This window comes from Lepisma saccharinum, chromosome 23, assembly GCF_977018435.1.
Source record: "Lepisma saccharinum chromosome 23, izLepSacc3.1, whole genome shotgun sequence".
Lineage (NCBI taxonomy): Eukaryota > Metazoa > Arthropoda > Insecta > Zygentoma > Lepismatidae > Lepisma > Lepisma saccharinum.
Window position 1 is genome coordinate 12798421 of NC_139251.1, and position 15857 is coordinate 12814277.

General features: G+C 35.1%; 1 protein-coding gene across 2 annotated transcripts in view; it reads left to right on the plus strand.

The window, feature by feature from the left end:
- Positions 1-15857, plus strand: part of LOC146005358 (sulfotransferase 1B1-like) — a 64936-nt gene that overhangs the window by 11029 nt on the left and 38050 nt on the right. For both annotated transcript variants that reach the window (XM_083144557.1, XM_083144556.1), the window contains exon 3: positions 2640-2739. In XM_083144557.1, coding sequence (XP_083000683.1) covers positions 2640-2739 — 100 coding nt within the window. The remainder of the gene's footprint in view (positions 1-2639; positions 2740-15857) is intronic.

The window sequence follows — 15857 nt, forward strand, 5'->3', positions numbered from 1 at the left end:
GGCAGATAATAACATGCCAACGTGTTAAACCGCTACAATTGCACCATAACACTCCTCCTCAAACAGTATTATTATTTCCTCTCTGAGATCTGCGACAGTCGGTTGCCTTTGTTGTACATTTACAAAGGATGCCGGCTTCGACAACAATAACAAGTACATATACTGCCACTAGACGATAAGCTGCGCGGCTTTTTCTTTTGTTATGAACCAGGGCCGGCGCTAGTCATTTTGCCTCCCTGGGAGGTGGCGGCAGATGCCGCTCTATTTCGACCCCCCCCCCCGGTCATTACGCAGCAACGGAAAATTGAAAATCAATATATTCCTAACTAAAACATCAAAATATAAAATAAATAATGAGACTTCTTATGCTATTTCAATACTATTCAGCGCAAAAGAATATCTCGCTCGATCACAGTTTTCAATAGGCTTATTTTTTTCTTCTCTTTAAATTTTGCAGCTCGGTTCGCCCTCCCCTTCCGCCGGCCCTGCTATGAACTTGGTCACCCATCAAAGCATGGCAATTTTAACACAGAAAACAATATGTATCGCATTAAGCAGCAAAAATGACAGCCTCCTCTATGCAATTTCTACAAGAACACCTGCCGGAGCCAGAGTTGAATTGCTTAGAATTTCCCGAGCTTGGCTATGCAAGGTTTTTGATTTCAACTTTGACAGAACTGGAGGCATTATGGAATTTAATGTTCATTAGCAAACACACACTTTTACATACACACACGCAAACAACGTCAAACCGGTCAAATACTTAGTATAAAATAAAAATATGGTGCTTCCAATCCAACAAAACTCACCGCCACGTTACCTGCCTTTCCCTTCAGTGACAGAAATAGTGCTTCATTATTACGGTTGGCAACACTAGTTACTAGCTAGCCAATGAACATGCACTGCATAAAAGAAGCAACGACTACGCCGTGCTATATTGCCACATTACCGTCCCTGCCGAACGGTATGAACCGCGAGCTGGAGCGCTATTCAATTGTTTTCAATGATGTTTGCGCGAGTGTGTCCAGGAATGGAATGACAATATGGCAACAATAGCGAAGGTTTTCGAGCAGGGTAGAACACGTGATGCTAAGAGAGAGGGAAACGAAACGAAAATTCGTTTCTACGCAACGGCAAATTTACGTGTGTGGCACTCTACCAGCTGTTTGCAACAGCGTGTACTGCTTCGTTCCACCCACTCGCTCTTTCCCATTCTCTACCTTTATGCGCGGCCTTAATCCAGAGATTACCGGATAGAGTATAGGCTATTCGACTAGGTAGAAGACAGGGCTCACAACATTCCATAATGTGGTACCATTCCATTGTGACAAATTATGGCAGCATCTCTCCAATAAAATACAAATAAATATCAAGCCAATAAGTAGATCATTATGTTGTCTATGAACATAGCCTCAGAATGAAAGTAGGCCTAATGATGTTTCATAAGTGGCACGTATTGAGAGAATATACACTTAAAATGATATTTAAAAATGACTAATGACGCCACTCAAAATGCATGTAGTGTTTACTTTTAAAGTAACATAAGAATGAGTTTTATTCATTATCAGATTTGGCATTCTTGGCCTGTTTCAACGTGAAGTTTTAAATGAAAATAATAATTTTAAAAATAGTAGACCAAACGAGATAACAATTTAACTGGTTCTGTACGACATCTAAAGAATAATGACCTTGTTGTGAAGTACGTACATATATATTATCAGTATATTGTTGTTCATAAACTTCTCAATAATCTAATTTTATTTCAATATTAGCACTTCCATCCACAAATCAACCGCATATCAAGTGTATTTTTCGAATTTTACTTACGATAGGTTTAAAGTCCGCCATAATAAAAAAAAACTATCAATTTAGCTTAAAATCAAATCTCAGTCACTACAGTAGCACGGATATAATTATGCTAAAAGTTATCTATTTCAATGCATCATTGTGTGTAATTATACAATTTTAATGTATCATACAAATGCATTCAAACACTTCTAATGTATTTCTCTGAGAGAACTATTAGCCTTAATTTATATAATAATAGACTTTACTTCTAAACTTTTCTTTGTGCAAAGGAACGAAAGAAAGAAACTAACATTGTTACTAGTGTGACATATTTTTTATATTATAATTGTTTAACTCCCCTAAATGTGATTACAAATAATGTAAAACAAATGTCTGTTAATTTATAGCAAGTACCACTATGGAAAAAATGACTATTATAATAAATTACCCAATATTATTGAGTCAGTACTTCTGAAAGTTCTTTATTTACAAAGATGTTAGTCTTTGCAAAAATCGTATGTTTCAGACAACTTGTAAAAACCTTAAAAATAACTATTAATTAATGAAGAACTTCAAGTAAACCATATTAATTTACAAACTCTAAGGTTTAATGCATTAAAAATAATAATTTTCAAATTGACTGACTTCGAAATTTACAGGGGTTAGGATCACTTTTCGTGGAATGTCCCTATTGTATTTACTACTAAGTAATAACCACCTTGCTGACAGAGTAAGTTTAATTTTTGACTCACGATCTTCTATTATATATTATTTTCAATGAGTTATAATAATTTTGTTGTTTAACATTGCTTACATATTTGAATACATTGTTAACTTGAGTACATTTGTAGGAACAACATGGATGCAAGAACTAATTTGGCTGCTTGATAACAATTTCAACTACGAAAAAGCCAGCAGGGAGCCAATCACGAAGCGAGTTCCATTTCTTGAGTAAGTATTCTGATATTTTCTTCTTAACCTCTAGAAATGTAGATATTCAACGACCAATTTCTATTCGACATTCACTGAAGGCAAAATTTATGTTGCGAAGCAGAACTTTCAATTGAATAACAAGCGAGCGTACACTATGATAAACAAGTTAGGGAAGGTTCATTTGGGGATATTTTTGCATACAAAATTTTCCTAATAAAATACAATGAAACATTCTAAAGATTCATAAACTCCTAAACTAGATATTTTATACACGAAATATACAAGGTGCGGCAGCATTCATAGCATAATTTAAGTAGGAAATGGTGATGATACTGGCAACAATGTGCGGGTAACAACAGTGTCGTTAAACTGTACATAAGTTGCCATTTATAGTAAACTGTGGAACAGCGGAATGCAAGAGTGCGCATGGATTTCTTGCCGACGGACCTTTCCACAGATAGTGTTTTTTAATTACGATGACATCCCATGGCCAGCTCGGTCAGAGGCGTAACTAGGCTGGGGCAGCAGGGGTGGTGTCCCGAGGCCCCAAAAGGTCGGAAGACTATAATGGATTTTCCTGGCGTTTTTGTTAGGCTGGTAGGAAGGTAAATTTTTACAATTTTATCTTCATATTTAACTCCATATTTTGGTGAAAATAACTAAATATATTTACATATTTAGCACATTTTTACTACATATAAATCAGTTCCCTGATAATAAATTAATCTATAGCATAAGCATTGTAAGTAATCATTAACCTTAACCCGCGATCGCTCGCGCCTTCATGTGTCACGCGATAACTCGCGTGTTAGATTTTTTCTAACAACTTGTTTTTTTTTCAGTTATCACTTAATATTTGCAAAATATATTTTATCAAACATGTTTTATTAAACATTGAAATCATTTTACATTGTTACAGCATTCTTCTTTATGAATATTTAAAACATTAATGCCAATAAGCACATTAAAATACAATTTATTATTGATATAAATTCAAATTCAAAATGTTTTATAATTGAGGATGTTTCTAATCCGATTCAGAGTCAGCTTCTTTTGCAGCACATTCACGGCAAACATAAACAGTTGTTTCTGTATGTTCTTTATATATTGGGGAGGAACACTTACTACATGAATGATATGTGAATCGATTCTTTCTTTTGGGACAATAGGCACATCGGGACTTTTCCTCTGATTCAAGAGTTCTCTCAGTTTTCGGCAGACTTTCAATGCTTGCAATACTTTTTATTTTCTCCTTCAGACGAAGTGATACATTTGGAACTGACATCCGTCTCATCATATGTGGTTTTGTAAGCATCATACTAAGTTGCGTAACAAATTTTCTACGAGCCAACAAGTCGCCTGTATTTGTTTTGTAAATTATCTGAGCATTTATTACTCCAATGTTGAGAAGGCTGAAAAATATTGTGAGAGGCCAGCGATTGCTTATTCTTGAAACAGAATATTCAGATTTCAGACGATCTACAACATCCACTCCTCCTCTTGTGAGATTGTAGAAAGTAATCACTTCTGGCTTTTTTGCCTCTCCAGAGTCAGGATCAATGCCGTCGTCATTATGCATGGTGGAAATCATCATAACATTTTTTTCTGTTTCTTCTTTGGCACATAAGAGCAGAGGAGACAATTATTAGATGGTTTCTCTCCAAACGCAAACATGCTGCTGTTTCCAAGCCTTTCCTTGACAGATAAAAATTCCGGTGGAATTTCTCTTTTATTCAATCGAAGAGTTCCCACTAGTGTCAACCTGTGGTTGGTGTACAGTTCATTAGCTAGAGGTATGGAGGTAAAATAATTGTCCATGGTCACATTCCTTCCGCTGTAGTCAATTGGACGTATTAATCGCAAGATCACGTTTTGTGCATCATTGGGAACTTGGTAAGGCCCAGATGGTTGTTTTCCTGCATAAATTTCCATATTTAGAGTGTAGAATGTTCTAGCATTACAGAGTGCATATATTTTTATGCCATATTTTGCTGGTTTATTTGCAATGTATTTTCTGAACTTGCATCGTCCTTTGAATGTTTCTAACATCTCATCAATGGTAGTGTAAGCACCTGGCCTGTAACTATTCATGCAGACACTAACAAAGTCATCGAATATTTCTCTAATTGGAGATGGTTGTCTTCTTGCTTCCTTTGTGCTCGTGTAGTGATATCATCAAACCTAACAGCTTGGAGAAGAGTGTGAAATCTTCGTTTGCTCATTGACGCGATGAAAAAGTCTGGTGCAGTTCCATCTGTGGCCCACAACTCATCTGTATTTAGGTGCTGTGACTTCTTTACTCCAGCTGAAATTTCTTCAAAATCAGTTAGAGGGCAGTCCCGTGTATTACGTGAGTAGGAAGGTGCCATTTCCTTGAGCTTTACGTTTGTGTATTGGACAATACATGTGATTAGAGAATCCGGAAAGAACAGTTTCCAACAGTCTAGAATTGACTTCAAATTCTTGGCCCCACCTATCACACCTGGTAACTGTGTGACAATATTCTGTCTGGCTATTTTACTTGGTGGGGCTTTTTGCTTGAACCATATTGTTGAACCATCTTTGCCTCGATACGTATCACGATTCACATGTCTTGAAACTGTCACAGAATCATCAGAATCACTAACTGACTGTTCTGTCTCGGTATGCACTTCCTCATGTTCTGATGGACCGTCTGTATCGGTTTCCCAACCTGTGTCTTGAGGTCCAATGTCCACTTCATCTGTGTCTTCTTCTTCCAGCCACATCATGTACTGTTTAGTTTGTTTGTCAGACATTTTACTGCTATTCTCTTCAATAACACAATGCCAAAAACTACAATCATCAGATTGGAAGAACCAATGCACCTTTCCACTACACTGTACACAGACGGAATAATAAATGAAAGCGGTATTTCCCAAAGGAAAACTGTTGTACAATCATTCGCTGGAAATGTGACGCGATAACTCGCATGTTAGAAAAAAATCTAACAGTGCACTCGGCTAGGATCAAAGCCGCTAGAATAAGGTTTCGCTTTCAATTTCAATAACATTTGCTACAGTGTTGACAAGTAGAGACATGTAAGGAGGCATTTTAGCCTTAACGCATTGTTACCTCCAGTAACAATCTAGAAATAATAAAAGTTTTGCAATTGTTAGATTTTATCTAATAGCGCCAGCGATCGCGGGTTAATTTGTTAATGAGTAAATTATGTATTTCACAATATCTATTTTATTAGTTATTTTGTACTATCCTTTCTAGTCTTTATTTTTTTTCCGAGTAGCCTTACTGTGCGTAAAGTGTACTAATAACACCAACTCTCTAGCCTTTATAAAAAACAAACACATCTTTAATCATAATAAAGGGAAATGTTATTTGCTTCACCTCATATGCTAAAATTTAGCAATTTTGTATGCCACTATCATAGTAGTAACTTGGGAGCCCTACTCAAGTAGTCTGCCCCGGGGCCCCCCATGAGTCTCGTTACGCCCCTGAGCTCGGTACCCGGATTTCTCCTGTTTGGACTTCTCCTTATGAGGTTTCCTGAAACAGGAAGTAATTCAAACACATCCTGCCACAAGATTCTAACTGGAGGATTGCATGAGAGAAGTTCTTCCCAGTATCCCAACAAACATGTCAGAACGAGTAATGTACCAGCGTCCGACGCCGCTTGGAAGAATGTGTGGCGCATCGCGGTACTCGTTTTTTACGGGTCATATTCAAACAATAGCTGCTAAATAGCATTCCTTCCTGTAAACTTAGATACTAAGGTCATTAAAAATATACAATTTCCACATGTAATTGCCAATTGAAATTTCGCTGTACGAGCTATATCTATACATATTTCAAATTTCGTAAACGCCGCTGCACCCTGCATAAGCATTTGAAGTAAAAAGAAAGTTAAATGTTCCAATAACTCCAAAGATTCTCCGATTACGTAATGTAAACTATATTTTGTGAATAACTTGCATTCTATTTAAAATTTCAGACTGTAATTAAAATAAGCCATAATCAAAATATTATTATTTCATTTTATATTTCTTCCAATACGTGGTTATAGTTATAGGCTATATAAAATTTAAAAAATTACGATAATTCAATATACTATAGTTGCTATTAGCAGCACACTCATAATTTTAATTTGGAAGGAGCTGAACGTGGAGACTAAAATATCTCAAATAGAAAGATTTGGAAAATTTTCAGTTACACCGTACTTTCATACGAGTACACAGTGGCGCCGACTGGATTCCAAAATGACAATGACAGTTTACTTTCCCTTAGTACATAAGGTTTAGCATAGGGTGGGGACGAAAGTGGCAAAAGGTGGCGGGCAACTGCCCCCATACCCCCTAATCGCCGCCACTGCGAGTATATTATATTATTTTATATCATTATTATTCCGTGTTACCTATATGTACATATTCTACTTGCATTCGTTTTATCCCAATCCACCAGACGTGTTTCTTTTAGAAATTCCGTTGGGCAAGATCCTAAACCGAACAAACGTCTCAAACCCCTGTGAAGTTGGCCCGACCCATTCGCGTTGCCCACTTCAAAACTAGTCAGGACGTTAGTTCTTCGTTAGTTCTCGATAGTTCTCATAAAATTTTCGTTAGTTCCGAAAATACATAAAAACTATTAAGGAAATAAATGGGTCGGGCCAACTTCACACTTTTTCGACCCATATTCAAATTCGAACCGAAAACCATCCAGATCGATTGATTTTCGTTAGTTCCCGTTAGTTCTCATAAAATTTTCGTTAGTTCTCAAAATTTATCCAATTTATTCGCCGAACAATAAATTGAGGTAATTTGCAGTTTTCCAATTTTGACACGGAATTTTTCTCAAAAAATGGTCCGTATTGGTAGAATGTAGAGAATATGGGTCAATTTTGTTGAAACTTTAGTCATTTTATCAAATTTATCCAATTTATTCACTGAATAAATGCTTAGAAGAAATGTGTTGGCCTGTACGGCTAAATTTCGTTGCCCACCTCAAACCTAGTCAGGACGTTAGTTCTTCGTTAGTTTTCGATAGTTCTCTTAAAATTTTCGTTAGTTCTCAAAATTTATCCAATTTATTCGCCGATTAGAAAATGGAAGCAAATTGAAATTTCCCAATTTTGACAGGGAATTTTTCTCAAGAAATGGTCCGTATTGGTAGAATGTAGAGAGTATGGGTCAATTTTGTTGAAACTTTAGTCATTTTATCAAATTTATGCAATTTATTCACTCAATAAATGCTTAGACGAAATGTGTTGGCCTCAACGGCCAAATTTCGTTGTCCACCTCAAACCTAGTCAGGACGTTAGATCTTCGTTAGTTTTCGAGAGTTCTCTTAAAATTTTCGTTAGTTCTTAAAATTTATCAAATTTATTCGCCGATTAGAAAATGGAAGCAATTTGAAATTTCCCAATTTTGACAGGGAATTTTTCTCAAAATATGGTCCGTATTGGTAGAATGTAGAGAGTATGGGTCAATTTTGATGAAACTTTAGTAATTTTATCAAATTTATCCAATTTATTCACTGAATAAATGCTTAGACGAAATGTGTTGGCCTGAACGGCCAAATTTCGTTGCCCACCTCAAACCTAGTCAGGACATTAGTTCTTCGTTAGTTTTCGATAGTTCTCTTAAAATTTTCGTTAGTTCTCAAAATTTATCCAATTTATTCGCCGATTAGAAAATGGAAGCAAATTGAAATTTCCCAATTTTGACTCGGAACTTTTCTCAAATAATGGTCCGTATTGGTAGAATGTAGAGAGTATGGGTCAATTTGTTGAAACTTTAGTCATTTTATCAAATTTATCCAATTTATTCACTGAATAAATGCTTAGACGAAATGTGTTGGCCTAAACGGCCAAATTTCGTTGCCCTACTGAAACCTAGTCAGGACGTTAGTTCTTCGTTAGTTTTCGATAGTTCTCGTAAAATTTTCGTTAGTTCCCAAAATTTATCCAATTTATTCGCCGATTAGAAAATGGAAGCAATTTGAAATTTCCCAATTTTGACAGGGAATTTTTCTCAAAAATGGTCCGTATTGGTAGAATGTAGAGAGTATGGGTCAATTTTGTTGAAACTTTAGTCATTTTATCAAATTTATCCAATTTATTCACTGAATAAATGCTTAGACAAAATGTGTTGGCCTGAACGGCCAAATTTCGTTGCCCACCTCAAACCTAGTCAGGACGTTAGTTCTTCGTTAGTTTTCGACAGTTCTCTTAAAATTTTCACTAGTTCTCAAAATTTATCCAATTTATTCGCCGATGAGAAAATGGAATCAAATTGAAATTTCCCAATTTTGACAAGGAATGTTTCTCAAAAAATGGTCCGTATTGTTAGAATGTAGAGAGTATGGGTCAATTTTGTTGAAACCTTAGTAATTTTATCAAATTTATCCAATTTATTCACTGAATAAATGCTTAGACGAAATGTGTTGGCCTGAACGGCCAAATTTCGTTGCCCACCTCAAACCTAGTCAGGACGTTAGTTCTTCGTTAGTTTTCGATAGTTCTCGTAAAATTTTCGTTAGTTCCCAAAATTTATCCAATTTATTCGCCGATTAGAAAATGGAAGCAATTTGAAATTTCCCAATTTCAACAGGGAATTTTTCTCAAAAAATGGTCCGTATTGGTAGAATGTAGAGAGTATGGGTCAATTTTGTTGAAACTTTAGTCATTTTATCAAATTTATCCAATTTATTCACTGAATAAATGCTTAGACGAAATGTGTTGTCCTGAACGGCCAAATTTCGTTTCCCACCTCAAACCTAGTCAGGACGTTAGTTCTTCGTTAGTTTTCGACAGTTCTCTTAAAATTTTCGTTAGTTCTCAAAATTTATCCAATTTATTCGCCGATGAGAAAATGGAATCAAATTGAAATTTCCCAATTTTGACAAGGAATGTTTCTCAAAAAATGGTCCGTATTGGTAGAATGTAGAGAGTATGAGTCAATTTTGTTGAAACTTTAGTCATTTTATCAAATTTATCCAATTAATTCACTGAATAAATGTTTAGAAGAAATGTGTTGTCCTCAACGGCCAAATTTCGTTGCCCACCTCAAACCTAGTCAGAACGTTAGTTCTTCGTTAGTTTTCGACAGTTCTCGTAAAATTTTTGTTAGTTCTCAAAATGTATCCCATTTATTCGCCGATGAGAAAATGGAAGCAAATTGAAATTTCCCAATTTTGACACGGAATTTTTCTCAAAAAATGGTCCGTATTGGTAGAATGTAGAGAGTATGGGTCAATTTTGTTGAAACTTTAATCATTTTATCAAATTTATCCAATTTATTCACTGAATAAATGCTTAGACGAAATGTGTTGGCCTGAACGGCCAAATTTCGTTGCCCACCTCAAACCTAGTCAGGACGTTAGTTCTTCGTTAGTTTTCGATAGTTCTCGTAAAATTTTCGTTAGTTCCCAAAATTTATCCAATTTATTCGCCGATTAGAAAATGGAAGGAATTTGAAATTTCCAAATTTTGACAGGGAATTTTTCTCAAAAAATGATCCGTATTGGTAGAATGTAGAGAGTATGGGTCAATTTTGTTGAAACTTTAGTAATTTTATCAAATTTATCCAATTTATTCACTGAATATATGCTTAGACGAAATGTGTTGGCCTGAACGGCCAAATTTCGTTGCCCACCTCAAACCTAGTCAGGACGTTAGTTCTTCGTTAGTTTTCGACAGTTCTCGTAAAATTTTCGTTAGTTCCCAAAATTTATCCAATTTATTCGCCGATTAGAAAATGGAAGCAATTTGAAATTTCCCAATTTTGACACGGAATTTTTCTCAAAAAATGGTCCGTATTGGTAGAATGTAGAGAGTATGGATCAATTTTGTTGAAACTTTAGTCATTTTATCAAATTTATCCAATTTATTCACTGAATAAATGCTTAGACGAAATGTGTTGGCCTGAACGGCCAAATTTCGTTGCCCACCTCAAACCTAGTCAGGACGTTAGTTCTTCGTTAGTTTTCGATAGTTCTCATAAAATTTTCGTTAGTTCTAAAAATTTATACAATTTATTCGCCGATCAAGAAATGGAAGCACTTTGAAGTTTCCCAATTTTGACATGGAATTTTTATTATAAAATTGTCCGTATTGGTAGAATGTAAAGAATATGATTCAATTTTGTGGAAACTTTAGTCAATTTATCAAATGTATCCCATTTATTAACTGAATAAATGATTAGGCGAAATGTGTTGACCTGAACGGCCAAATTTCGTTGCCCACCTGAAACCTAGTCAGGACCTTAGTTCTTCGTTAGTTCACGATAGTTCCTGTAAAATTTTCGTTAGTTCTCAAAATTTATCCAATTTATTCGCCGATCAAAAAATAGAAGCAATTTGAAGTTTCCCAATTTTGACACGGAATCTACCTCAAAAAATGGTCCGTGTTTGTAGAATGTAGGGAATGTGAATCAATTTTGTTGAAACTTTAGTCATTTTATCAAATGTATCTCATTTATTAACTGAATAAATGATTAGGCGAAATGTGTTGGCATTAGCGGCCAAATTTCGTTGCCCACCTGAAACCTAGTCAGAACGTTAGTTCTTCGTTAGTTTTCGACAGTTCTCGTAAAATTTTCGTTAGTTCCCAAAATTTATCCAATTTATTCGCCGATTAGAAAATGGAAGCAATTTGAAATTTCCCAATTTTGACACGGAATTTTTCTCAAAAAATGGTCCGTATTGGTAGAATGTAGAGAGTATGGGTCAATTTTGTTGAAACTTTAGTCATTTTATCAAATTTATCCAATTTATTCACTGAATAAATGATTAGGCGAAATGTGTTGTCCTGAACGGCCAAATTTCGTTGCCCACCTCAAACCTAGTCAGGACGTTAGTTCTTCGTTAGTTTTCGACAGTTCTCTTAAAATTTTCGTTAGTTCTCAAACTTTATCCTATTTATTCGCCGAACAAATAATGAAAGCAATTTGCAGTCTACTCAATCAATGTAACACTTTCTGAGGGCAGTAGAGTCTGTGCTGTAGTTGAGGCAACATTCTTATGAGTTCGCTTATTAAATGTATTTTTTAATAACCATAAATAGGAGGCGGTCCAACACCATAAAGTTTGTTGAACTCTACCATGAACATAAATGTCTGTGGAATTTTTGTAGTGTATACACAGGAACAAACAGAAACAAGGGACGTATGAGGCCATACTGCAGGAGATGGAATTGTATGGATATGACGTTGGGATGAAAACTTGAAAATAAAAAAGAATACTCTCTACGTACAACCAACAACTAAAGAAAATAGAAAAATCAAAGAAGTCAGGTTTCTTCCTTTACATGTCCTTGTGCATTATTGTACTCATTTCTCATTAAAAAAGAACCTGTGTAACCCGTTGCAGGACCTTTTTATTCGCCAACGACGGTATCCATGGATTACGAATGGATTCAGTCTGTCAGACAGCACAAAATAGCTGAAGCCACTATCGAACTTTTCTAGACTCGGGTAGAAAGTGTGTAAGCAGCGGCTCCATTACTTTGTAACCCCATATTTTTGTACCATCAAAACCTCATTTGTCAAATTTTGTACTATTTTTGTACTAGTCAAAAATGTTAAAAATAATTTTTGTACCATTCAACTTACCGTCGAAAAACAAAAATCAATTTTGGGGTTACAGGGTAACGTCTCAACCTCATCATCGGTTTCGGTGAGTTATCCACATCATAATATTGTACTATTTATGTACCATTTTGTACCACTATTTAAGATTTTTGTACCCGTCAGGAACAGCCAGAAAAGAAGGCGGGAAAATTTGTACCTTGCAAACATATACTTTTGTACCGTCTCGAGTTGCTTCGTAGAATATTATGCTATTTTTGTACTAATTTTTAAAATTAAACCTTCTACACACCTACTTTGCAATAAGTGGATATCCGATTAAATACCGTTCTTAAAAATCCCCCCCCCCAATTTTTCAAATTTGTATTTATTACTTAGAGGCAGCAATTCACGGAAAAAAATTGGACAAAATTTTATCGAATTTGTGAGGTTTATATTTGCTTAAAGTTTAAATAAAATTTTCTGAATCAGTACTATATATTAAGACCGTTTCTGATTTTTGTACCTTCACGTAAAACCCGGGAAATATTTTTTTATATTCTTACTTCTTCGCTAAGACACGTAGTTCACAAGAAACTATGGACGAAATATTATCGAATGTGTGAGGTTGGTATCTAAGTATTATCTAAATATAATATTATGAATCAGTACTATAAATTAAGCCCATTTTTGAATTTTGTACCGTCACGGAAAACCCGGGAAATATTTTACAATTCTTCCTTCTTTGCTAGGACACGAAGTTCACAAAAAACTATGGACGAAATATTATTGAATGTGTGAGGTCAGTATCTAAGTATTCTCTAAATAGAATCTGCTATATCTGTACTTTCTACTAAGCCTCTTTTTTATTTTTGTACCGTCACGGAAAACCGGGAAATATATAATTCTTCCTTCTTCGCTAAGACACGAAGTTCACAAGAAACTATGGACGAAACATTATCGAATGTGTGAGGCTAGTATTTATGTATTCTCTTATAGAATCTTCTAAATCTGTACTTTCTACGTACTTAGGACCTTTTTTGATTTTTGTACCGTCACGGAAAACTTGGGAAATATTATATAATTCTTGCTTCTTTGCTAAGACACGAAGTTCACAAGAAACTATGGATGAGATGTTATCGAATGAGTGAGGTGAGTATCTAAGTATTCTTTAAATAAAATCTTCTATATTTGTACTTTCTACTATTCCCCTTTTTGATTTTTGTACCATCACGGAAAACCGGGAAATATTATATAATTCTTCCTTCTTTGCTAAGACACGAAGTTCACAAGAAACTATGGACGGGATGTTATCGATTGAGTGAGGTGAGTATCTAAGTATTCTTTAAATAAAATCTTCTATATTTGTACTTTCTACTATTCCCCTTTTTGATTTTTGTACCGTCACGGAAATTCCGAGAAATAATTTATAATTCTTATTTTCTTCGCTTAAACACGTAGTTCACAAGAAACTGTGGACGAAATGTTATCGAATGTATGATGTTGGTATCTAAGCATTCCTTAAATAAAATCTTCTATGTTTGTACTTTCTGTTAAGCTTCTTTTTTTATTTTAGTACCGTCACGGAAAATCCGAAAAATATCTCAAATTTTAGTTCTTTAACTTCGATATACCACTTCGTATGTATAAAGGGACAAAATGTTATTTTATTTGCGAGGCTTAGAGCTCTTTAATCCTTCAATAATATTTTATTGACTAGCATTTGTATGAAGACCCGTTTTGAATTTTGTAACGTCACGGAAAACCCAGGAAATATTTTTAAAAATTCTTCATTCCTCGCTAAGGCACGCAGTTCCCAAGCATATACGAACCAAATATTATCGAATTTGTGAGGTTTATATTTGCTTAATGTGGAGGGGATAATTATACCAAATGTATACACTTACGATATGGGAAAAGGCGATTTTAGTATAAAACACATTCACGTAGTTACTCTTAGCATTTGTAATTATTTTTTTCTTCCGACGTAATTGATCGAAAATTTAATCTAATCCATCCTCGGAAGGGAATCTCGACATCTCGACTTAAGAAAATATAAATTCGTGCACAACTCTACAGATTTCATGTCAAATGCATGAAAATTTCGATGCGTCTAACGCACGATGTCTAACTTCTTACGTAACAACTTTTTTCATTACCCATCCACGTATCATTCTCGCAAAGGCGTTACAAGAGAAGATAACGCGCCACATCTGTCACCACGTAACATTCAGTAAAAGCTACAAAGCTCTATTATTTTCATCATATTTCGGGTGAAATAGATGAAAATCCCAGCACTCCACCACGTAACATACCCTTCGGTATGTGGGATCTAACTTGGGTGATGTAGCTCTTTCATCATTCATACTGAATATTTTCATACCCGCTGTTCACGGTTAGCTTAAAGGTGATTTGCGAGAGGTACTAATTACACACTTCATGGCAAAACACAAAACTTGAGTTTAAAACCCCTACAGACTTAATCAGCATGGCTAAAGGAAAAGGTATACCTGTCTCTGTACAACAGCTGAAGTTTGCGGAGAGTGGTTATGGTCGCGACGGTACAAAGAGTCTGACTTGCTACTCGCCTCAATACGGTCTTGCCCGGTGTCGTTCTTCTCTTTCTCTTTCCACAATGTTCGTAACTGACTACTAGCTTCAAAACTAACGACTGACACCTCTATTACTATATATATTTAATCAGATTTATTTATTTTACTAAACAAATGCAGTAATATCTTCCTTGACTGCGATTGTTCTACGCCTGTTTACAATGCTTGCGATCAAGGAAGCCTGGCAATGTCTGACATGACTTTCCTCAGATGTTTCTAGCTATTTCCTGTCTGGAGGGTTGATGGCTGGGATTTGGAGTTCTTTGTATTTAAGATATGCAATGATTTTATGGACTATTACAATTTAAGGATTAAAGAGTTCTACACCTCACCAATATAATAATATTTTATCCATATTCATAAGAATTAGTACATCGAAGTGAGAAAAACAAAATTTCAAAATTATTTAGGGGTTTTCCGTGGCGGTACAAAAATCAATAAGGGGCTTAATAGAAAGTACAAATATAGAACATTTTATTTAAGGAATACTTAGAGACTAACCTCACACATTCGATAATATTTCGTCCATAGTTTCTTGTGAACTTCGTGTCTTAGCGAAGAAGGAAGAATTATAAAATATTTTTCGGTTTTTCCGTGACGGTACAAAAATAAAAAACAGGCTTAGTAGAAAGTACAAATATAGAAGATTTTAATTAAACAATACCTAGATACTCACCTTACACATTCGATAATATTTCGTCCATAGTTTCTTGTGAACTTCGTGTCTTTGCAAAGAAGTAAGAATTATAAAATATTTCCCGGGTTTTCCGTGACGGTACAAAAATCAAAAAACGATCTTAATATATAGTACTAATACAGAAGATTTTATTTAAACTTCAAGGAAATATAAACCTCACAAATTCGATAATATTTGGTTAATATTTTCTTGTGAACTGCGTGCCTTAGCGAGGAAGTAAGAGTTAAAGAAATATTTCCAGGCTTTTCCGTGACGGTACAGAAATAAAAAAAGGACTTGTTACAAAGTTAT